Source organism: Pimephales promelas, chromosome 14, assembly GCF_988280905.1.
Source record: "Pimephales promelas chromosome 14, fPimPro1.hap1.1, whole genome shotgun sequence".
Taxonomy (NCBI): Eukaryota; Metazoa; Chordata; class Actinopteri; order Cypriniformes; family Leuciscidae; genus Pimephales; species Pimephales promelas.
In genome coordinates this window covers 2,904,118-2,928,511 of record NC_142782.1, presented here as the reverse complement: position 1 = coordinate 2,928,511, position 24,394 = coordinate 2,904,118, and the positions used below count along the sequence as shown (strand labels likewise).

The window sequence follows — 24,394 nt, the reverse complement described above, 5'->3', positions numbered from 1 at the left end:
GAAAGACATGAACATCTTGGATGACGTGGAGGAGAGTAAACTATCAGGAAATTTAAATTCTCCTTTAACACACTGGAATCATCTCGGCCTCGTACCGTTCCTAGATTACTGAGCATGTGAAGGCCACACTTGGTGAGGGTGACGTTAAGCTGGTCTTTACTCGTGAAGCTGATGACCGTTTTGTAATCAGGCACACTGCCGTCCACCTCATCAGATACCCCAGAAAATGCGACTGGTTTCTTCTTCATCTGTAGAGATAATATCATTAATTATATGAACAGTTCTTTTAGCAACAGATTAGGCCTGAAATGAAAGGTGACCTTCAGTAAAAGAGTCCACGGTCTAAAGCCATCTTTTTCCTCATCGTCCAGCGGCTCCAACAGCGGTTCCCACAAACCCATCATCTCATTATAATAATTCACCTGCAGGAAACAAACAACTTGTTATAGGACACTAAAATCTTCAAAAAATTGTTTCAAATCATTCATCCAGCATACTTTTTATATTGTAGAAGCTAGATAGTAATGCCACAGAACAACATCTGTTCACATTTCACTGTTTTTTCAGCGTCTCATGCCATGAGAGCAGGGGTGCACGATATATCGAATAAATATTGTTATCGCGATAACACGTCGCTCGATATACATATCGAAAGTCTCGCGATATTTATGCAATATTTTGTTTATGATGCGTCCGTCACCGTTTCATTTCCCCCGATTCATTTCCTGATTCTCCATAAACAACATGAAATCAAGGAGAGGTTGAACTTTTCATGCTCCAGATTTCCCACAGTGGTCAGAAAGAACAGGGGAGGCACTTTCGCTATTCGCTTCAAAGCTAATCGCCGTCACTCTCTCACTTCTCACTTGCTCTACTATCACACAGTCCCCCCACACACACACTTGCCCCGGCCGGCTCGACGCGCACAAGCATAAACATCAGGCCAACTTCATGCGTTTTCACTGATCGGATATCTGATTTATCAAAATACGATCTTCAATTCCCGCGCTACATGCAGATTTAATGGAGTGCACGACACGTACATCACCGAAAGCAACAGTTATGAGCTGCATACGATCATGATGATCATCAGGTAAAATAAGATCGTTCATTTACTTTTAATCAAGATAACTGTGTGAAAAGCGACTTTGATTTGCCATAGTTTGCGCGTTGGCATGATGAAGAGATGCTCAGCTGATGTGTGGTTGCAGTCGTCATATCTGGCCATAACATGACAAGCCTGTAACGTTCTCATTTTTAGCGTTTTTGGGAGGAGTACATTTTACATATGTGGTTTATTCAATAACGAGATGCATTTACATTTGTCCAGTTTCGTCTGGAATGTGGCCCACACCTCCTCCTGAAGTGGTTTGAGCGATTAGATTCAAATACGTCACGCGTTTCACAGGGCCTTTACACCTGGTCTTTTCACGATCAGATAGCTATCCGGTCAAAGAAAACGCATATAGTGGCGTTTATGTTGCATATAGTGTATTCTGTGGACTTGCTTATTTATTGTCTTTTACACTGTAGTGTAGGCCTACACAACTAGTAAAACATGTCCTGTTCTGTAGACATGGTTATTATTTATATATTCATGCTGTACCAGTCCAATATGACTGTCAGTTGAAATAAACCTTATGTTGTAAGAACTTGTTTTATTTATGAATCTTTTTTTTATTTGTTTTCCTATAACTTTTGTAGTTTTACATCCATTTAAAAATATCGAAATAAATATCGATATCGCAATATTCATTATCGATATCACATTTTTGTCAATATCGTGCACCCCTACATGAGAGTCATGATAACATTATTATTTTCGATTAATCGTCATCCCTACTTTAGGGGCTTTCGTACCGAAAGAACCTTTTCATAGTTCCTAGAACTATTGGCGGGAGTTCCCAGAGTTTGGCGTGTTCTAGGAATGATTTTAGTTCTAGGAACTCCTTATGGAGGAAGTAATTTACTCTTACTTCAGAGTCGATCTAAACCAGCGCTATAGGAACTATCCGTGACGTTAGTGTTCTCGGGAAAACACCCTGGTGGCTAGATCCTAGAACTAAGTTCCTAGAACTACCCGGTACGAAAGCCCCTATAGTACTAGAACATCCTCTGACCTCTTCTGTCAGTGCAGGTTAATGAGAGTACTGCGGTTATTTCGATTAATCGTGCAGCCCTAGCTGGGAGTACCCAAGTACTCATGCCATTCCTATTAGCATCTTTGAATAAGCATCAGCCGAATCCATACATTTGTTCGTGTTCCCAAATGAACATAATAAGTGACCCAAACTCATATAAGAAGCAACATACAGCCACTTTAAAACGCTGAAAACACCGACATTGCGATTTCGGTTTTATTTTCGATTAATCGCACAGCCCCAATAGTACTACAACACCCTCTGACCTCCAAGTCCAGATGACAGTGCAGGTTAATGAGAGTACTCCAGTTCTTCACGTCTCCCTGGAACGAGGCTTTGGCCAGGAGCATGGGCACGGTGCGATGGCCCACGCCGGCCTCCAGCGTCAGGCATATGGAGTTGATGTTCATCTTCAGAGACTCTCCCAGAGGAACGAGAGGAATGACAGAGTGAGCGACCTCCTCTCCTCCTTCCTCCAGGAACCAGAGCTTCAGGTCTCGCAGGGTCCGACGTTCCCACAGGTCCTGTGGCACGGGGCTCTCCAGCTCCTCGGGGGTCTCGGCTGCAGGGCTCAGCGCCGACTGAATGGTGATGACCGTGTTTATGATGATGGGAGACACCTTTGGGAACAGGAAGACAGTAGCGGTCGGTATCAGATAGGGAACTAAAAGGTTCATATTTCACACTTTCATTTTCATAGTCTGCCAATAATGTCTTTGCAACAAAAACTGCAAACGTAAGTTTGTTTTTCATAACTGTTTTACAGGTTATCTGGAGGGATAAAAAAAAAAATCCAATAGGCTATTTAAGACCTGCACAAATAAAATGAATAATGCATGTCCATTTTTTTGACGAAAGTAGAGGATCTTTCTAGATTCATCTATCTGTGTTTCCCTCCAGCAGTTTCTGCAGAAAACATAAAGGCAATTAACAAATGAACTAAATGATTTTATATGGAAAATGAAGAGTCATTATATACGTAAAAGTGATATGATTAAAGATTATGAAGAAGGTGGACTTAAACCGGTTGACTTTAATTTAACCCTCAGGTGCTCTTCGTTTCGGAGTCACACTTGTTATCTTCCCTGACACCTAAAAATTAAATTTCCTCCATCCCAGTAAAACCAATGCAATTTATTTTTGTTCTATAATATTTATTCTTTGTAATTTAGTATTTTGAAACAATTTGATTGAATTAATTACTATTTATGCAATATTTATGGTCTATTTTGCCATGAAAATTTTTTATATATATATATATATATATATATTATTTCTTCTAAAAAATTATTAATGCAGTATTTTAGTTTAATATAGAGTCTAGGCCTTCAGAAAAAAAAAATTTTTTTTGAAGAAAATTAGCACCATCTGGTTACAGTATAGAGAAAAAGCGTAGAATCATGGTGTAACCACAAGATGGCATGTACAGCTCTCTATGGAGAAGCATGTGAATTCCCCAGATGTTTATGAACACTTTTTTTTTTTTTGGTGGATTTGAATATATAGTTGAAACAATCTCAAAACCGATTTTTTATTTAAAAAAAAAAATTAAATAAATAAATAAATAAATAAAAATTTGTGAATTTTTGTGTTTTGTCAATTTCCCATTCATTTCCTATGGGGGTCATTTTTGACCAAAGACCAAAAGTGTGACTATTTTTTTAAGACCACTTAGCATGCTCAGATCATGACTTCAATTTTTTGTGTGTTCACATACATAATGCCATAAAAGTCACCAAGTTTCGTAACGTTCAGATGAAGCTGTGATTTTTAAAAATTCAAAACATACTGTTTGTAATCAAAATTTATTGGTGTGTATGTGTATAAAACTCTAGATTCTCAAAATTTATTGGTGTGTATGTGTTTTGCACTCTAGATGTTGTAGAGTGTCACCCCTTTCCTGCGGTGTACTTTTTTTTTTTTTTAGAATTGTGGCCGATTTGTAGATTGCACATCTACAAATTTTTTTTTGTCAATTTCCCATTCATTTCCTATGGGGGTCATTTTTGACCGAAGACCACAAGTGTGACCACAAGTTTTTTTAAGACCACTTAGCATGCTCGGATCATGACCTCAATTTTTTTTTTTCGTATTCACATACATAATGCCATAAAAGTCACCAAGTTTCGTAACATTCCGATGAAGCCGTTATTTTTAGAAATTCAAAACAGAAAATTTTTCGGTCAGAAAAACCGCTTTCTGGTTTAAAATTCCTACAACCGTATTAAAAAATTATTGTCATAGCTCATCAACAGTAGATAAATTGGCATAAATGTGCAGTATTTATTGCCAACTGCACTATAACCTCGAGCCTGCATATGCGCTCTTCCGTCCAGAAATGTAAACCTCTTAAAATGAAATAAGACTATAACATTAAAGATATTTAAGACTTTTTATGACCTTAATTTAATAAAACTGTTGTTTTAAGGACCTGTGTTTCACCCGTCTCACTGACCGTCATAATTAAACAGGCAGTTTTGCAACTGGAGCTTAAAGTTATTAATGACTTCTGGGAGCTAAATCACCTTGAGCGTGAGGGAGCTGATGGACAGCTCGATGGACTGAGGCTGAGAAAGCGATTGGCTGCTCTGGAAGAACACCTGACATGGTTGGAGCACCGTCGTCACGTTGTGCTCACGCTTCTCTCGCACAAACGGACACGCCACCACCTTCAGATCTGAAACGGCGGCCGTCATTGAATGACCGCTGGGCTCGCTCTTCATCACCAGCTCACACTGCGTCGTCATTACCAGCGCCGGCGCTTCGGCACGCGTGAGGTCGGCCACAAAAACGATCTCAGGATTCCTCACCACAACGTTAATCTCAGATTTGGCAACCACTGGTGGAGCAGGAACCGCTAGCAAAAGAAAGACACAAAGTAAATAGCTAAGAGTTATTTTATTGTATCCGTTAGTGTTTTTCTTCGTACACTCCTGAGTCTAAGGTAGGTCATAGAACCGTAGGGTAAAAAGTTGTCAAATTTGGCACACTGATAGAGGACAGTGTGAACTTTAACCAAACTTTAACTCTAGCGCCACCAACTGTCTAAATTTGCACTATATATTATATTTTTTATTATATATATATATTATATTTGCACTATATATGAAGAGTTCAGATGGAAAAACCTCTAAATGCCATTTGAAATTTTCTTCTAAAATGACCATTTAAATCAAGCTTGTATATTTAAGTTCAGTAATTTCACTTAAATGACAATTAATAGGTAATCTTCATTGCCATTTAAGTGAAATTACTGAACTTAAATATACAAGCTTGATAAAAATTATCATTTTAGAAGAAAATTTCAAATGGCACTTAGAGGCTTTTGCATCTGAACTCTTCATATTATAACTAACGCATGGGCTAGTAACAAAATTCTCGGCTCAAGAGAAAAAAATTGCAACCTATGACGTCATTTCCGTCATGAAAATGTTTCCGCCATTTTTAATCTAATGATAACAAATGATAACCATATCCGCCATTTTGAATTTTGTCATAAAAGTTACTCAAAAACCCTCAAGCATCAATAATTATAATGCAAAAAAAAATTTAAAATGCTAATAGTGTTTGATTAATTTGGTCTATTCTAATGAAACTGGTCTTAGTAGACTACTTAGGTCATGCTGAGAACATAGATATCCATTTTACCAGTTGACTGAACTTCCCGTCCGCCATTTTGGTTTTCTTTAAAGATTTTCTTGCGTGTTGTGACAACCATGACCCGAGACTACCTGTACAGTTTTAGCACAGCGCCACCTAGTGGTCACGAGATTTTTTTGCTTGTAACTTCTGAACAGTTTGACCAAAAACCCCTTAATTTCTGCTTGCAGCTATATTTCGCTTTTATTCTTAGTAGTAGTTTCAGTTCTTTAATGAAAGATTCTGAATTAAATGAGAAATGTTGTATTGGCAACTAATTTCAGTTAATGCTCATTTTAGTTTAAGTAATACAAATGTTTATGGTTTTAGTAACGACAGTAACCCAGGTAAAACATCTTTATTGACCCTTACTTAGACTGTCTTCAACAAGGTGGTACCTGGACTTCAAAACACTTACCTGGGTCTTTAGAGGAGCTGGCGGGTTGTTTGTTGCTCTTAGGAGGACCAGAGAAGCCGTCTGCCATAGCTTTAAGAAAGACATCAGCTACTGTGAGCAGGAACTCAACACTGGCACACAGGTAGATGTCCTGAACCAGGGTGTCCAGGACGGTATATTCCCGGCCTTGTCGGTAACTCACGTCTACCATCACATTGCCTTCCCTGCCCTGACGCATCGCCATCATCCTAACACAGCATGAAGTCAGAGCAGACATTCAGTGATTCAAAGACCAACTTTATTTACCAAAAGGCTGCATTCTAACAATCAATTGACTTTTTCTTCAATTGGTTGATTAATTGGATATGTAAGCATACGTTTGGTGCAAAAAAGTGATTTTTCAGATAAAGAGATTCTCCATGCACAGAAACTTGTGCACTGTAAAAAAATATTTTTAAGATTTGTTATCACAACATATTTTCTTTTGTCAAATTAACTTTTTAATAATTTATTTAGTTGAGATAACTTATTATTTTGAGTTTCTGATGATTAATTTAATCTCCTTCATTGTATTAACTCACTTTTTCCAGTTCAATCAACTTACAATGTTAAGGCAACCAGGTTACTTACTTTTTTTTAAGTTAAACCAACAATATTTTTTTACAGTGTAGTAATCACAACATTTTTTCTTTTGTCAAATCAACTTAAATAATTTATTTAGTTCAGATAACGTATAATTTTGAGTTTCTGATGATTAAATTAATCTCCTTCATTGTATTAATTCACTTTTTCCAGTTCAATCAACTTAAAATTTTAAGGCAACCAGGTTACTTACTTTTTTTTAAGTTAAACCAACAATATTTTTTTACAGTGTGGTAATCGACACATTTTCCCCCTGAATTGGATATGCAAGCATACATTTTGTGCAGGTTTAATATATAAATGTTTCAACATTAGTGATTTCATACAAAGAGGTTCTCCATGCACAGAAATTTTGGGTAATTGATTAAATTACTGATTTTTTTCTTCAATTAATCGAGTAATTGGATATGTAAGAGTATATTTTCTGCAAAAAAGGTTTAAAATATTAATGTTTCAACGTGAAAGATTTCACATGGAACTTTTCATCGATTAATCAATTGATTATTTCATCAATTAATCGATTAATTGAATATATAAGCAAAAGTTTTGTGTAAACAGTTTTTTTTTATATAAATGCTAAAATGTTGAAAATAAGCAATGTGCATGTAAAACAACATTAAACACAAACTTAAGCATCTTCAGTGTGTGTGTGTACCTGGATGTGATCATTTTCACCCTCTGTCTCTTGTCATCTAGGAGACAGTTAGTGAGTTTGAGGGAGGCTTTCATGGAGCTGTCGGAGAACATGTGCACAGCGGTGGAGATGGTGCCCAACGTGAACTCTGCCAACTTCAAACTCTCGTCACGGGAGTCTGATAACTGCATCTATACACAAACAGAACCAGAATAGCTTAGTTTCATATGTAAACATTACATTTTCGTCTATCGTGTGTTTCGTCACCTCGTTGTTCGGGCTGTACAGGACCAGTGTCATGGAGTCAAACTTGAAGTCCAGTTTCAGGGTGTTCTTTAGTTTGCCTGTTTTCTGGCCCTCCACCACTGCTGCGGTCACTACTGTGTTCCCTACGACAAAATAAAAGTACTGTAATGTTAATGCAATTCTGTTTAAATTGATAAATACATGGCCAAATCTGTGATGATTATTACAAATCTGATATGAAAACAACAATAAAAAATATATTTTATTAATTATGCTACTTCTGAACATTATTTTAACCAGCACATCAATTCTATACATTTCAAAGAGTAGGGATTTTTAAATAATAAGTTGGGTAACAACACTTTATTTTAATAGTCCACTTTAGACATTCTACTAACTAGAAGTAACTTGGCAGTAACTTAATCTGCAATACTTATATATTCATTCCAGGAAAACATGCAAAGACAATGAACTAGAAAGTGTGCTTGACATAACCTGCGCAGTAGTGATCGATAAAGCTTCCCAATCTGTGTTTGTGTGTTTTTATACCTCCAGAACTCTGAGAATCTTTGGTAGAAACGGTGTCTCCTTTATCAGAGCTGGACGGAGCCGGAAGATCACCAGAGGTCTCGCTCAGATTCTCACTCAGAGTCTTCAGCACTATAGTTAGGTCCTCCTGACTCAAGATCAGCTGCATGACACACATTAATATTAGATGCAACATCCCTAACGCCTATAATCACACAGAAATAATCACATAATGCTCTTACGCTCATGGGTTTGAGGTGTGCATTGATCTGGATGTCAGGAATGCTGTGATACCAGGAAGCAGCGAGATTGCGTTTGATTGACAGGTCCATGTTGACCGGTTTGAGTAACTGAATCTCATTTATAAATTGTCCATCACTAAATGTGGTCCTGAAAAAAGAATACAAAAATATTAGAAACATCATTCATCAAGCTATAAAAATTCAATTTCATCAAATTAATGAACTCAAATTAGTCAATTTGTTTAAAAATTCAAGTGTTTTGTAATACTCTCCTACCTGTACATTTTAAGATCACTCAGTCCGACAGCCATGATGTCCATGACAGGGGGGATCTTGGTGTGTGTTGGAGAAGAGACGATTTCAAAGCGGTTCTTTACGGTCACTAAACCCAGATCTGCCACAATGACATTGTGGGAAACAGAGGATTGTGGGAGGAAGACCACTGGAGCTTTGATGTCTACGTCCAGGGAGATGCGTGTACTTCTCTCTGCCAGCTCCAGCACCCCCGTGGCTGCCTTCTCTGCCGCCTGGGCCGTCACCTCCGCCAGCGCGTTTTTAGCCTCCTGGAAATTATTAATAAATGCCTAGAGAGGAAAAATAAAGAGAGGGAGAGAACATTACACAACAAATTTAATGCAAACAGAGGCTAATCAAATTCAAAAAAGGAAGTTACATCATCCCATACTTGCAGTGATATTAAAAGTTACAGAGTAAGTAAAGAAAAATAAGATTTATTTGGCAAGTAGCAGTTTGTTTCTATTAAAGGCACAACATGTAAGCTAGAACAGTGTTATATGTTTTGTTGACTTGTGTACTAATATTATCCCAGATGTTTCTAAGACTGTTTAAATCCAGACAAATAAGCAATTTTAACCAAAACACGGACCGTGTCATTGTGAAGCCGTACCTGCTCTACCCTCGACCAAAGGCGCTTTAATATATGTTTTATTAGACAAGAGAACAACTGTTTGGATCAGTGTTGGGTGTAACTAATTACTAAGTAATTAGTTACTGTAATTTAATTACTTTTCCCTTGAAAATGTAAAGTAAGGGATTACTCTTCATTTATCTGTAATTTAATTACAGTTACTTCTGATGTAATTGAGGTAAATATTGTGTATATATCCGATCTCACAGAGATTCGTATGCATTTTATGAGGTGTATAACATTTTACGACTGCACTCGTACAAATTCGTATGAATTATTGTAAAATATGTACGAATAAAGTGTGAAATGTCATGCGATCAGACATAAAACAATAATGGGTTTAACATCAAAATTTATTGTCTGATGTTAAAAAGTTTTATAATGTAACCTTCTCCACCTTGGTCAGTTTAAGGATAATTCATGCAATTTTATAGGATTTATTTGAAAGAATTAAAACAGATTCATGTTCATCCTTGTATTATTCAGCTGGCTGAGATTGATATGGGATTTTGAAAGTAATTAGTAATTAAAAGTAATTAAATACTTTTTAAAGAGAGTAATTAGTACAGTAATCTAATTAAAAACGTTTCGTTATAACATCATTTTAAACAGACAAATATAAATGATAAAACAGCGCAAGTGGCGAAAAACTACATATTGTGCCTTTAAGTCAGAGTAGGGTGACCCCCAAGGTTCAGTTCTAGGCCCTCTCCTCTTTTTAAATGCATAGGTTATAGGTGATAAATACAATTTTAAAAATAAATAAAATAAATGTATACAATTAAATATGATCATTATCAGTATCAGTTTTATTATTATTTTTTTAATGTTGGAATGGGAATGTTGGATGAGGCAGTGTGCGAGATGAACACTTACCAGTATCGAGGACACAAACTTGTTGAGGAAAATAACCTGAATGCAGCCCACAGTCAAAGTGACACTGGTGTCCACAATCATCATGTCTGTATAGGCGTCCCCCTCCGTTGCATCCACATGGTTCACCATGCGGAAATCAAACACCTCCTTATCCGCGATGGACACTGCCTGCATATCATCATTACATCAGTAGCCTAAATCCATTTACACTCACACACTCTCCTTCCTTCTTACGAATGATACAAAATTACATTTAAAAGCTGTTAAAACCCCCCCAATTTTTTTAGCCCACAGTCAATAAGATGATGTGTAAAATAAAATGATACTAATGTGGCAGCATGTTTTTACAATTATTCTCCCATACATTTTAGAGCATGATTTTTTTAAATTAACACACAAAAAAAACATGTATTGTACAATTGTATAATATAATAAACAACACTTTTATTTTGGACCAATAAAATGTGAGTGAAATGTGTTCAAATTTAAAAGCCTGATTTTAGTGTATTGTATGACATAATATTTAAAAAATGTGCGCCATTGTGCCAATTTAGTCCCCATTCTATGATTTATTCATCCTTAAAAGTACAGCATTGTCTACCTTTTTATAGAGTGCCTCTCTGTCACAATCCAGAATTATAATGTTCTTCAGGTTAGCCAGAATCTCCACCGACGACTTCTTCATCTGAACTTCAGAAACTAACCCTGTTAAAAGAGAGAACATGCATTATTAGATCATATCCCAACTTTATTGTGTTGATTTGCACCTACAGAACTGTGTATTACCCTCTATGCTGATCTCAGAGATCCTGGCTTTCTCTCCTCTTATGAAGACCTTCAGACAGTTGAGGTCTGCTCGGATATGCAAGTTCACCACATGCTCAAACTTGGACTTCTTATAGGCTGAAGAAAAGCCAGAAATATGAGATTAAATGGCATGCAATTAGTTTTAATAATTAATAAAAATAAAGCTGGATCTGATTATGTTATGTTAGACACGTGGAAAATCAAGAAAACAAGCGATTCAAACCATAAGACTAACATTGTTGATTAGGTTTCTATCTATGTTGTCTAATAAAACATAATATATGAAAGCGTCATTGGTCGAGGACCGTGAATTGAATCGGGAAATCTGCATTTAAAAAGCCAAATGTCTACTTTAACTTTAACTCTTTAATTATAACATGGCCTAAACTATGCAGTTCAGAATTAGTCTATTTGAATGATTTTTAACCAAAACATGGACCGTGTCATTGTGACGCAAAATATACTAACGTGAAGAAAAGCCAAAAATATGAGATTAAATCCTTTCTTACAGGATTTCTTTGTAACAGCAGAATCCTCTACTTTTGCCTCCTCTTCTTCTTCTTCTTCCTCTTCCTCCTTGGGAATGGCGGGCTGCTCCTCTTGTCCCTCTTTCTTCATGGGAGGGAGAAGGTTATTCAGGAAGTTCATGGAGTTGAGGAGCGCCTCAGTGTGCAGGTGCACGTCCAGCGAGGAGAAATTCACCTGGTGCAAATATTAAGAATTTTAACAAACGTTTGAAATAGGATCCAATTTTATAAGCGATCTGATTGGCTATCGCATTACCTGTAAAGTAATTCTGAGCTCTGATTTGTGAACTCGCTTACCTTGATTAGTTGCTCTGTATTTTTGTACATCGTTTTAAAATCTGGTGCAGTTTTGTCCGCCTGTAAAAGAATAGGGTATTATTGGGAGATATTGTTATGCAGAAGCCTGTGCTCAAACAATCACATGACAATATACAAGACTGTGCAAAAGTCTTAGGCACGTTAGTATCCCAAATAATAATAATAAAAAAGGTTTTAACCAGGTTATTTATAATCTTTTGCTGTAGTGTGTCAGTAGGAAATATTAGTTTACATGATCAAAAACATTCCTTTTGCCATTAATTTTAATAATCCAGTCGGTATATTCTAATCTAAATCTAAATGTTAGTATTTTAAGACAGGTACTTATATCTTTTGCTGTAGTGTGTCAGTAGGAAAATTCATTCCCAGATGGACTCGATGATGGTGAGATTAGATCATACCGACTGGATTATTACAATTAATGTCAAAAGGAATGTTTTTGATCATGTAAACTGATATTTCCTACTGACACGCTACAGCAAAAGATATAAATACCTGGATTAAAAACATATTTTGGGGGTGAACATACAAAACGTACCCAAGACTCTTGCATAATACTGTATGTGGTCATTATAATTCTCAAAATATTACATTGGAAAGAGGTGTCAAATTCAGGAACTACAGGATGATCTGAAGAAAAATAATCAAATCGTCTTCAATTAATAAATAATAGATATGACACATTATTAGTCTAAATTCTTGCCGTCAGAGTTTGACTGGGAGCAGGACTGGTCAAAATGAATGAATCTTTTGAGTCATTTCATTCATTGAATCAACCAAATGCCTCGAAAAAAGATTCATTTATTTTGATGAACGAGTTCGAACAGGAGAGTCACGAACGCGCATCACAGAACAGACCAAGGTGAGCATTTGTGCTTATAAAACTTAAACTCTTATTTATTTTTGAAATGAGTGACCGTTTTGCTAGATAAGACCATTATTCATCGTCTGGTGTCGTTTAAAGCCCTTTGAAGCTGCACTGAAACTCTCATTTGGACCTTGAACCGTTTGGTCCCCATTGAAGTCCATTATATGGAGAAATCCTGGAATGTTTTCATCAAAAACCTTAATTTCTTCTCGACTGAAGAAAGAAAGACATGGACATCTTGGATGACATGGGGGTGAGTAAATGATCAGCAAAAGTTTTTCTTAAAGTGAACTACTCCTTTAATAAATAATAGATATGACACATTATTAGTCTAAATTCATGCTGTCAGAGTTTGACTGGTTTTAAATCAGTCTTATTATAGGTCTAATTTTGTGTTAATGTTTGGCTTATTAAAGCTAAAATTAGAAAATGCCCTCTAGACAGCATCCAACTAGTCTTTTAGCACCCACAAGCTGAGAGACACTGCCACAACCATGAAAACGGAGAGATTGACGCTTCACGATGTTGATGACAAACATCTCTTATTCATGTACAGAACCTGAAACCAAAGGAAAATGACATGTAAATATGATAAAGCAAAAGTACCTTGACATACTCCAGAGTGAGCAGATCTTCCTCGGTGTTGTCCAGAGTGGTGATGATGTGAACTTTCTTGTCCTCAGAATCTTCACACAAACACAAAAATCCTTATAACTTTAAGATTTGCAAACAGAAATCAAAGTTAAAAACAGTTGTGTTGCCTAATATTTTTATGTGGAATCTGTGATGCATTTCTTCAGGATACTTTGACGAATAGAAAGCAATTGTTTGAAACTGAAATCTTTTGTAACATTATAACTATCATAACTGTCGCTGTTTATTGCCTCCACGCTGAATAAAAGAAACGCATTGCACTTACCCAAGTACTCTGAACACTCAAGGCAGATCTCACGCAGGAAAGTGTATGATGACATATCAAACGTGCGAAGATTGAGTTCTGTCCCTAATCCATCAATTAACAGAAGCAGAACGCTCACTTCTTGCCCGTTTGACAAACGACACAGCTGAACGGAAAGCTACAACACAGGAACAAAAGAGGGAAGACCAGAATCAGCCTTGAAATGTTAAGAAAATGTCTAGTCGCTCTAAATTCCGGGAGATTTTAACTAATTTGCGGGCATCAGGGAGCCGTTATCAATATGATACGTCTGGGTTACACCAGTAACCAGAGACGTTCTCTTTCATAGGTTTACTCAAAGCTGCGTAGCTAACATAGTGGGAACGAAATACCAAACTCGCCAAGCTAAGAGCTAAGCCAAGCTAACTTACATGACTGGTTCAAGCAGACAAAACATGGGAACCTGTAGCCATGTGGATATTAGATTACCCTGGTAGTAATCTCTATTAGTCTCCAGTATTAATACATTGTTTGATACAATATTGTTTTATTTGAGATTATGTAAATGGGAATTTTTATTTTTATATTGGTTTATTTATTATTACCATATGTTACTTGTATTTATATTGTTTAAAGATTTAAGTTAATATTGTGTCCAGTTTGGCCCTGTAAATAAAATGGAATTATTTTTTTGACAAAGTGTGTGCGGTTTCGTTTTCTTAAGTACCGTTTCATAAACTGTATAAGCACTGGAAACGTTTAAAAAATACTGAGTAGGTACTGGTATCGGCTAAAACCCAACCGATCCCCAACCCTGATGCTCTTCTTAAAGGAGTAGCTCGCTTCAGAATAAAAATATCCTGATAGTTTACTCTCCACCACGTCATCCAAGATGTCCATGTCTTTCTGTCTTCGGGCGGAAAGAAATTAAAGTTTTTGAGGAAAACACTCCAGGATTTTTCTCCATATTCAATTGCTACACTAGATGAAAAATTAATTTTAACGAGTATCAGTCTATAAATATCTTGGTTTCCTTTTAGAAGAAAATTTGTCCTTCAAACAGCATATAGAGGGTCTAACAAAAAAACTAAGAGTAAAGTTGGGTTTCTATTATAGAAACAAAGGCTGTTTCTGTTTTAGTACGAGAAAAACACTTATACAAACTACATTTATGTCAGTGCTGGATTATGGTGATATTTTATACATGCATGCAAATAAATCTTCTTTAAAGATGCTAGATTCAGTATATCAAGCAGCACTAAGATTTGTTACGAATTCCAGTTTCCGTACTCATCATTGTAGCTTGTATAAGAGTGTTGGTTGGCCATCTCTACACAATCGCAGGCTGGAGCACTGGTATATTTTTCTTTTTAAGGCCATACTTTGTAAACTGCCTCCTTACTTATGCTCTCTTTTGACTATTAAAGTCACTAGGAAATGTAATCTTAGATCAAATGGACAAATCATGTATGAAATCCCACGAACCCGAACTGTCTTCGGTGAAAGTGCCTTTAAAGTTTTTGCACCGTTATCCTGGTATAAATTGCAAAATCAGCTAAAATTTGACTGTATTCCGACAATGAAGCAATTTAAAAGGAGGATAAAGGACTATTTGAGTACTAGATGCACATGTACTGTTACTGAGAGCTGCTGGTGATTATGTTTGAGATTATGTTATGATTCCAAAAATGTACTGTTTTTTTTTTTTTTTTTTGCTTTTTGTCTTTTCAAATGTTTATATCTATTATATGTTTATATGTATGTTTTAATATGGAACTATTTATTCTGCTGTCTTGGCCAGGACTCCCTTGAAAAAGAGATTCTGAATCTCAATGGGACTATTTCCTGGTAAAATAAAGGTAAATAATAGTGACTTCTTCTGAGTCTTCTCTTATTCCTCTTTGACTTTGAAGCTGCATTGAAACTGACATTTGGACCTTCGACCCGTTGGACCCCATTGAAGTCACTATATGGAGAAAAATCCTGGAGTGTTTTCCTCAAAAACCTTCATTTCTTTTCCACTGAAGAAAGAAAGACATGGACATCTTGGATGACGTGGAGGAGAGTAAACTATCAGGACATTTTCATTCCGCAGTGAACTACTCCTTTAAGATGACAAGGACATAATCAGACCTTGTTGATCTCGAATCTCAGGAGGAACTCGGTCATGTTTTTCTTGGGGTCTTTCAGGACCATGGCCAGACGTTTATCAGTGGCTTGCAGAGAGTCAGACGAGGCCTCGAAGAACGGCATGTCCTCGATCGGGGAACTAGGGGCGTCGAAGAACAACTCCTCCTCTGAAAAACACACAAACACACTGTTTTAATGTGGAAATGTCGGATTTATAGAGTAGATCTCTGTATTTGAACACTTCATGTAAAGGTAAGTCTCTGTTTGGATGCATGTCTGACCTGAGCCATATATGATGGATGCACGCAGGTCATCTATGGCGGGTCTTCGGGGGGTGAGCTGAGGCGTGTTCCCTTGTTTAGAGGACTGATGTAAAAAGAAAAGCAAAAAGTATCACGTAGCTGCTAGAAAAACTCAATTGCAAACAAAATGGATATAGGTCGATTTGAGTTACTGTATATTAGGGCTGTGAAATGATTAATCGAATTCAAAATAAAAGTTTGTGTTTACATAATATATGTGTGCGTAGTGTGTATAATTATTTTGTATATATAAATACACACACATGCATGTATATATTTAAGAAAAATGTGTTCTCAATATATCAAATATTTATATATAATATTAAAAATGTATAAATATATATAAAGTATATACATGCAAATATTTCTTAAATATATACATGCATGTGTGTGTATTTATATATACAAAATCATTATACACACTACACACACATATATTACGTAAACACAAACTTTTATTTTGGATGCGATTAATTCACAGCCCTACTGTATATACAGGTGAAACTCGAAAACTTTTAATATCGTGCAAAAGTTCATTTATTTCAGTAATTCAACTTAAAAGGTGAAACTAATATATCATATAGACTCATTACATGCAAAGTGAGATATTTCAAGCCTTTGTCATGAATATAGCCTTCGAACGTATATTGCAGCTCCTATCGGACACTTTATTTGCTGCTTTATAAAATTTCAGCAGGAAGCGCGGTCACATCATAAGCCATGTTGTTGATACCAAATCAAAGCCCAGATGAAGTTTGTCCGACGTAGCAACAGTAACTAAGGGGGGCGGGGCTTAGCAAAAAGCGAATTGACAACAAAAGCCAAGGAGACTTACACAATGTAAGTTATTGAGTTGATTTATCCTCGTTTTAATATGCTCTCGTTCATAGAGATTTTTAGATGGATATCGAGGCTTTTTAGGTTGTGTGGAATTTGCAATCTCTGACCCAGTTTGTTTGCTCGTTTCCATGGCTGCGATACGTTGCGTTTCCCGCCAACTGGCATCCCGGGTGTCAAAATACTATTGGCTGAACTGGCAGTGGGCGGAGTCACACAGACCAAAACAAAAACCGACTGACAACACGAAATGTGTAAAACAATAAGTAAAATAACTGGCTGTAAAAGTGTTTTCCAGAGAAACGAGTATGTGAACTTGGAATTTTTCCTAAATATCTGCAAACATATTATGGTATTTTTATGTTACATACAGCACCTTTAACGTACAGCTCCGTCCATTAACATTGCTTTAATTACCTTGGGTGTAACCTGTGGGCCTCTCGTCTGAGGAGCGGGCCGGCTCTCGGGAAGAGGAATACTTCTGAGCAACGCCAGGACGCCACGCACTTTATCATCAGAGATACGCAGAGACAGCAGAGGGAGTTCACCATAGATCTTAAACCTGAAGAAAAGAAAAATCTTAGGTACAAATATACCAATATGCCCTCGAATAAAGATTTTTCTAGTCGACTAGTAGTCGTTCATTTAAGCCATAAGTCGACTAATCGCGCGTTTATATTAATAAGCCACAAATCATAAAAATTTAATTGCCTATATAAAATACGTATATAGCCTATTTAGCGCACAAATTCAAAGATAAAGCTTGCCACAGCGCACCGGCAAACGTAATGATTATGAAAAAAATTGAACGAGACTGTCTAAACATTTTAATAATTTTTGGTAATGTTTACTTTGCTTAGGATAAAGTCAACAATGGTGAGTGGTCTTTGCAGCAGTGGACGCGCGTTTACATAATCTGATTAATCTTGATTAATCTTATTAATCTGTTAATTCAAACATTGAACTTTCTATAGAAATATTTCTCATGTCTCATGAGTTTCATTAATTTATGTGATGCGCTCAAGTTCAAGACCGAATCGACAGAATGCACCATTATTTTACAAAAACACGTTTTGTGCGTTTACAGAAATAGACCCTTTACAGTTTGACCAAAATGATGGAGTATTTTAAGTTAAATGTAAGTGATGTACTGGTGTTTATAAGTCATGGTGTAAACGCGCTCTCCAAACGCTGATGATAATGAAATGAATAAATGATAGTCGCCGTTAAAGCTGCAGTCCATAGTTTTTCCTCTTTGTCGCCGTCTCTGATCGAAATCTGCAATTGCAGTCATTCGCGGAATTATCAACTTTACGTGGGTTGTACTTCGAAACCGCACAGCGCGTATGAACACAATGTTTGAAGAGAGAGTGTGTGTGTCAATCACCGCGCTGGTGGGGATACTGCCATTCAGAATCACAGATTATGCTTTTTGGAAGTATGACCAATTATAATTCACCGGAAAATGTCTGAACTAGTAAGAAACTTATTAATATTAACAACGGCAGCACTGCGTGACCACATGCAGTGTGGTCTTGCCCTTCCGTAATGCCCTTCCGATATTATCCTTGTATTCGCAATGGCCGGTTGCAGTCTTTTTTTTCTGTCGCCACTCTGAAGTCCAAACAAAGTCTTTTGCATTTTACAATGTGTGTGTGTGTGTACAGATATGTGAATTTTTAACCCCAAGAAAGCTACGGACTGCAGCTTTAATGATCTGTCCATTACAGCCTGTGTGATTTTGCAGGTTTTTTTCCTGCAACTAAAGGACTAATAACATTTTGGTCGACTAAGCTTTTTCTAACGGATAGTCGACTACTTGGGGGCAGCCCTAATATTATGGGATGTGCAAATAAAAAGAACCGCACACCAGAGAGTGAAATTTGCTTTGCTGTAGCTCGAACAGGTCAACTTGCAACGCAAAGGTCATGGGTTCGATTCCCAGGGAAAGCAAGAACAGTTCAGTATGTGAATGTGTACCTTGAAATGCAATATAAGTCGCTTTGGATACTGTAAAAGCGTCTTGCAAATGCATAAATGTATACTTGTACTTCTTACTTGGGCATTCTGGCGTCCGTGACCACCATGGCCCGACTGAACACCACCTTCAGGTCTACAGGCTCGAGGATGTGAAACGCAGAGTGCCTCAGCGGACGAGCCCGCTTCCAGTCTCCACCTGATCCGACACACAGCATGATGAACTACAGCCCCGTAATGTCTACATTGGATCAGTTCTTGTGGATGTCTGCGCACCTGCTTTGGTGTAGAGGAACTGTAAACTGCTCAGCTGGATATCAAAGCTGTCATACGCTCGAGACATGATGTCCTCGATGGTGCTGCTGACCGCAGACAGCTGAGGCAGGTCCGCTCTGCTCTGACTGGACATCTGCACACACACACACGTTAAGACAGATATATTTAAATTTATAAAACACCATTTAAAGTCAAACCAAAATGTATTCAGACACCTTTAATATCTCTCACATTATCAGAGTTTATTCGATATGGTTTAGAAAATAGTAATAAAATATAACAAGAACTCTGAGTTATCAAATCAGTCGATATTTCACTGGTTTTGTCCGTCCTTCTGTTAGACGTTCTCACAAATGAATTATGATGACTATCTGTCAGCTGTTCATTTTAACTACACAATTAGATAATACCAGTTTAGCTCAACCAATCACCAAGCAATGCTTCATGTTGTTCAGTCTGTGTGTCAAAAGGTCGCATTAGCGATTACAGAAAAAACACTTCAGCACAACATGATCCGGTCAAAGTGTCAGAATATTTCTTCTGGTAGTCACTGTATGAGGAATTATTGGGGATAATATGTCACAGTTTACTTTATTTTGCTATCCTCACTAACATAAGTGAACTATAGTGTCCTGGACATATATATAAAAAATGATATCTGGTGTCTGAATAATTTTTGGTTTGACTGTATATTATGCAAGAAAACTAATATTTAAAGGGTGATTCAATGATTTAACTTTCTTTCCTCTGATAAACACAAACAAAGATTTTCTTAGGAAAATATTCGATCTCTATATGTATATGTGTGTGTGTGTGTGTGTGTGCATGTAGATGCATACAGACAGGGTTTCTATAGACAGGGTTACAACAGGGAATTCACATTTCTTCACTTTCAAAACACTTTACATGTTTTCCCTGATATAAATTATTTGAAAAGCATTTAGCTGAATTCTTATTCAAATCTCTATAAACCAATAAAAAAAAAAAAAATAGAAACAGCCATGTGTGCTTACAGTGAGCGGTGTTTACCTGGAAATTACCCAAATCCAGAATGGCAAGGTTGTGTTTGGGGTCATAAAAGCCGTTTTCTGGCACAATGACATATGAGGCCATGAAGTTTATCTTCAGATCAAGAACCTTCTGAGTCTCAATGATGTACATCAGCCCTGCCAACAATCAACAACACTGTTTTAGTACTAGTAGCTACTATTTAATAACACAGATAAAAGGTACAATTTTGATAAATACATTTTTTAAATATATTTTAAATAAATAGAAGTTATTTTAACTTATAAAAGCCTAAAATGCAGTTATGATAGATTTGCCCTTGCCTATCATCGACATGCTCAGCATTGCAGTTTATATTCGCCAAGAACGGTCAAGCAAACAAGTTAAACAAGTCCACACACACACACACACACACACACACCTGTGGAGGTCTTGTCTCTGAACAGCTCCAGCTTCATGAGAGTGGCGTTGGTCAGTTCATCCAGCTGAAGGTCTTTAGGAGGCATGAAGAAAGCTGACATACTGTTCACGGTCATCTACAAACAAACACAAAAACACTTATTAAACATGCCGTGATCCATCTATAGCACAGAGCAGGGTTTCCCAAACAGGGGTTTGTGAGTAATTCATTCTATTATAAAAAAATGTACAATTAATATCACTAAAAAACAAAAGGGCTGCACAATTAATCAAAATAAAATTAAAAATTGCATTATGGATTCAATTATGGATTACATTATGGACGCCTATCAAGCGTCTCTTGATACCCCCCACCATACCCTCAGGTTTTCAGCATTTTACCAGATTTATAACAAGAACCTATTTTATAATTAGGGTTATTATAACCTAATTCTTTTAGAGAAAAACTGTTGTTGTTTTTCATCATATTAAAATAGCATTTAAACTGGATGATATTTGGAGCTTTGAAGTCCTTGAACTTGAACTGATACAGTATATATTGCTACTAATACAAATATATATGCATATACACATTTTTGTAACTATAACATATATTAATATTTATACTTAATTATTTTTATCATTAATTTGATTGGGTTCCTAGAACGTCAGTTTAAATGTGATGCGAGGCGATATCAAAATAGGTTTGAGTCCAAAGCAAAGACTTTGCTCCACATACGGAGATGGTGATGGAAAAATATGAGATGGGAGGAAAAATATTTCAATGATTATCAATATCATTTATTTTCAAAAATAATACAATATTTCAAACACGACAAAACATTTCTGAAAGAATGCATTAAATTATTTTTCATCCAATCTCATATTTTTTCCATCACCATGTCCCTTTAGTACGTGAACACCCTAAAAAGCGCAACTATTTAGAGTGTGGCATCATAGTTCATTTTGCATGGATGTCTAAAACAGCAGCAGCAATATACGAGACGTGTTCAAATGAGATGAAATGTTTATCAAACATCTTTTCAAATCACGATGGCAATATTTCACAAAATAAGTTTGACCAAATTCTGCAGCCCTAAAAAAAATTAAATCATTTATTTATCTGCATGTCATGTGACAATTAACCAACACTTTAGAGAACCGTGATTATGCGAATGTGTTGTTAAATCATTTAAAATTTGACTTAAAATCTCAAGAAAATATTGTATGACTAGGAAATATTGATTCAGCTGACAAAAACATAGAGAGATGCTTCCTGACACTCACAGCGTCATAGATGATCTCCAGCGCCTGGGAGTCGATGCGGAGTCTCTGGTCCGCACTTGCGTCCAGCGGGTTCGTCTCGAACATGAGGTTCAGAAGAGTCTTATCTTTCATCCCGTCCACGTGACGTGGCGACAGCAGGACAGGGGCCGAATTGCCTCGTGGGAGACCCGACACTTCAAACGCTGACAGCTGAACGGAGATCCTAGAGAAAAAACATTATATCACACATCTGAGTTTAAATGATTGAAATTCTTTTAAGTCAGCCATGTGGCGAGACATTTTGAAGGGTTAAAAAGACAAACGTGAACCTGTTTAAAATCCTTACATTATTTATTTTGTACATTTTATCTAAAATTCCCTTTCTGGTGTCCATCATGTGACAAATACTGCCTTATAGAGTTGAATTGTAAGGGCATTATAAACAAGTTTTGTGCTTGTTTTACAAACAGGAACAAAATTGAAAGTATTTTCTGGGCTAATCATCAGAACAAAGTTGTATTGAACACGTACACATTCCTTCAAAAAAATAAAAGTGGGATTCAAGCGTTTGATAATTGTAATAAAGAAGTGGTGAACAAAAATGAGAGTAGCAGTGTAACAGGAGATGATATGAATTGAAAAGAGACGGCGTACTTTATTGCTTGAGCCGCAGGTCTTTGAGCCAGCATGGCTTTCAGATCAATGACGGACAGCTTGATTATCTCCGCCTTCTCTCGGCTCTCTTTGATTGACAGGGACAGGCGGAGAAGCTGGAAATTTATCTTCATACTTTCAAACTGCAAAAACAAAAGTATAAGTCAGAGGGGTGATGCCTTACATAAAGTTAAGTTTCATTTCAAATTACTGGAAAGTCCTGCTTATGTGAGAAGGCTAAATATTTAGAAGGCTAATTTGGGGAAAACGTCTTGCATTAACACAACATTTAATCTATAAGAGGACGGTGGATTTATATATGCTGTGATTGTTTGTCATTAACCTTTTTTGGCAGGTTAGGATTGACGGCCGTCTCGCTGTATCCAATGGCAGCGTACAGTTTGGCTTTCTCTGCTGGGGTCATTAGCCCATCAAAACCTGAGATATGAAAGAGAAAATCCATCAGAAACAGATCTGAATATTATGTGGTATATTTAAGTTCAGTAATTTCACTTAAATGACAATTCATTTAAGTGAAATTACTGAACTTAAATATACAAGCTTGGTAAAAAATTATCATTCTAGAAGAAAATTTCAAATGGCACTTAGAGGCTTTTGCATCTGAACTCATTCATACTGTATATATATATATACATATATTCATATTTCATTATTACTGAACTAAATCAATAACTTTTTATATATCAGAATATATCAGTTCTCAACTTCTCATATTATGGTGTCAATGCAGTCAGATCAATATCATTGTTGAATATTAAATTAAATTTCATGGGTAACACTTTACTTGAAGGGGTGTGCATAAGACTGACATGACACCTTCATGTTCATGACATGACATAGGTTATGAATATGAAGTAAGGTTTATGCATGTTTACGACAACTGTCATTAAGTGTCTTTCACTCAATTATGACATTTTTAATGCAAATATGACTTTGTTAGAGATGTCTTTGTCACCTTGACATAAAACCAATACATCATAACCTGTCAGTGTCTTGGTAATGACAACTTAACATTACATAACCATAAATATATCATAAACATAATATGATTAATTCTCAAACTTAAGAAAGCACTTCGCATTATTGGTTAACATTACATTAAAGTGTGAGGTGGTTGGTTTTGACATTGGCTGTCATAAGGCCATTATAACATTTTAATGACAAATTCAATTTAAACCACTGTAGTTGAGGTCAAGAAAAATATTCATAATGGCCTCATGACAGCCAATGTCAAAGCCAACCACATGACAGTTTAATGTGATGTTAATCCTAGACTCTGTGCAGGACTAGTTATGCTTTACTAAACAGATACGGAGCGCAGTCAAACCTCCTGTTTTGACTTCTTTGGTTTGAGTTTCACTTTCTCCAGACCAGTTCCACATCCAGCCGAACCAGCCCTGTGACTGTTCCTCCTCCACCTTCACCCCGGGACGGTTTATCCTGAGCCCCGCCTTCGAGGCCTAACGCCAGCCGCACAACATGCAAGAGTCAACAGATGTGGTTCATTTAGAAACTGGAGAATCAAATCAAGACCTTCACTTTGCTACAGGAACACACTTCCAGTTATATCATCCATAGGCCACACTGTATACAGGATTCAAATGAACTATATAATATTATACGACTGTGAAACTGATGTCACGTCACCTCCATCTCAGCTTGCTGTCTTGCCATTGTGATGTTGAATATATCCAGGGTTCTTTCCGTGTCCTTAATAAGGGTGAACAAAAGTAACAAGGTTACAGAGCGTTCATGGAAATATCGTCAGGCTTAATTTTTTTTGACACATTTTAAACTTTTAAAAAGTAGTTAAAAATTAACTGCGTTAGAAAT

General features: G+C 36.6%; 1 protein-coding gene across 2 annotated transcripts in view; it reads right to left on the bottom strand.

Moving 5' to 3' along the window:
• The window catches only part of vps13a (vacuolar protein sorting 13 homolog A), a 108,384-nt gene that overhangs the window by 72,433 nt on the left and 11,557 nt on the right, over nt 1-24,394 (bottom strand). For both annotated transcript variants that reach the window (XM_039674912.2, XM_039674914.2), the window contains exons 14-42: nt 24,209-24,271; nt 23,889-24,021; nt 22,884-22,978; nt 22,541-22,683; nt 21,908-22,109; nt 20,643-20,757; nt 20,243-20,379; nt 19,214-19,346; nt 19,019-19,136; nt 17,378-17,522; nt 16,103-16,187; nt 15,825-15,988; nt 13,713-13,869; nt 13,400-13,479; nt 11,905-11,964; nt 11,590-11,782; nt 11,060-11,176; nt 10,875-10,978; nt 10,274-10,441; nt 8,746-9,053; nt 8,470-8,617; nt 8,249-8,390; nt 7,721-7,842; nt 7,475-7,644; nt 6,199-6,425; nt 4,667-4,998; nt 2,408-2,761; nt 321-422; nt 96-248 (exon numbers count right to left, since the gene is read on the bottom strand). In XM_039674912.2, the coding sequence (XP_039530846.2) occupies nt 96-248; nt 321-422; nt 2,408-2,761; nt 4,667-4,998; nt 6,199-6,425; nt 7,475-7,644; nt 7,721-7,842; nt 8,249-8,390; nt 8,470-8,617; nt 8,746-9,053; nt 10,274-10,441; nt 10,875-10,978; nt 11,060-11,176; nt 11,590-11,782; nt 11,905-11,964; nt 13,400-13,479; nt 13,713-13,869; nt 15,825-15,988; nt 16,103-16,187; nt 17,378-17,522; nt 19,019-19,136; nt 19,214-19,346; nt 20,243-20,379; nt 20,643-20,757; nt 21,908-22,109; nt 22,541-22,683; nt 22,884-22,978; nt 23,889-24,021; nt 24,209-24,271 (4,470 nt within the window). The remainder of the gene's footprint in view (nt 1-95; nt 249-320; nt 423-2,407; nt 2,762-4,666; nt 4,999-6,198; nt 6,426-7,474; nt 7,645-7,720; nt 7,843-8,248; nt 8,391-8,469; nt 8,618-8,745; nt 9,054-10,273; nt 10,442-10,874; nt 10,979-11,059; nt 11,177-11,589; nt 11,783-11,904; nt 11,965-13,399; nt 13,480-13,712; nt 13,870-15,824; nt 15,989-16,102; nt 16,188-17,377; nt 17,523-19,018; nt 19,137-19,213; nt 19,347-20,242; nt 20,380-20,642; nt 20,758-21,907; nt 22,110-22,540; nt 22,684-22,883; nt 22,979-23,888; nt 24,022-24,208; nt 24,272-24,394) is intronic.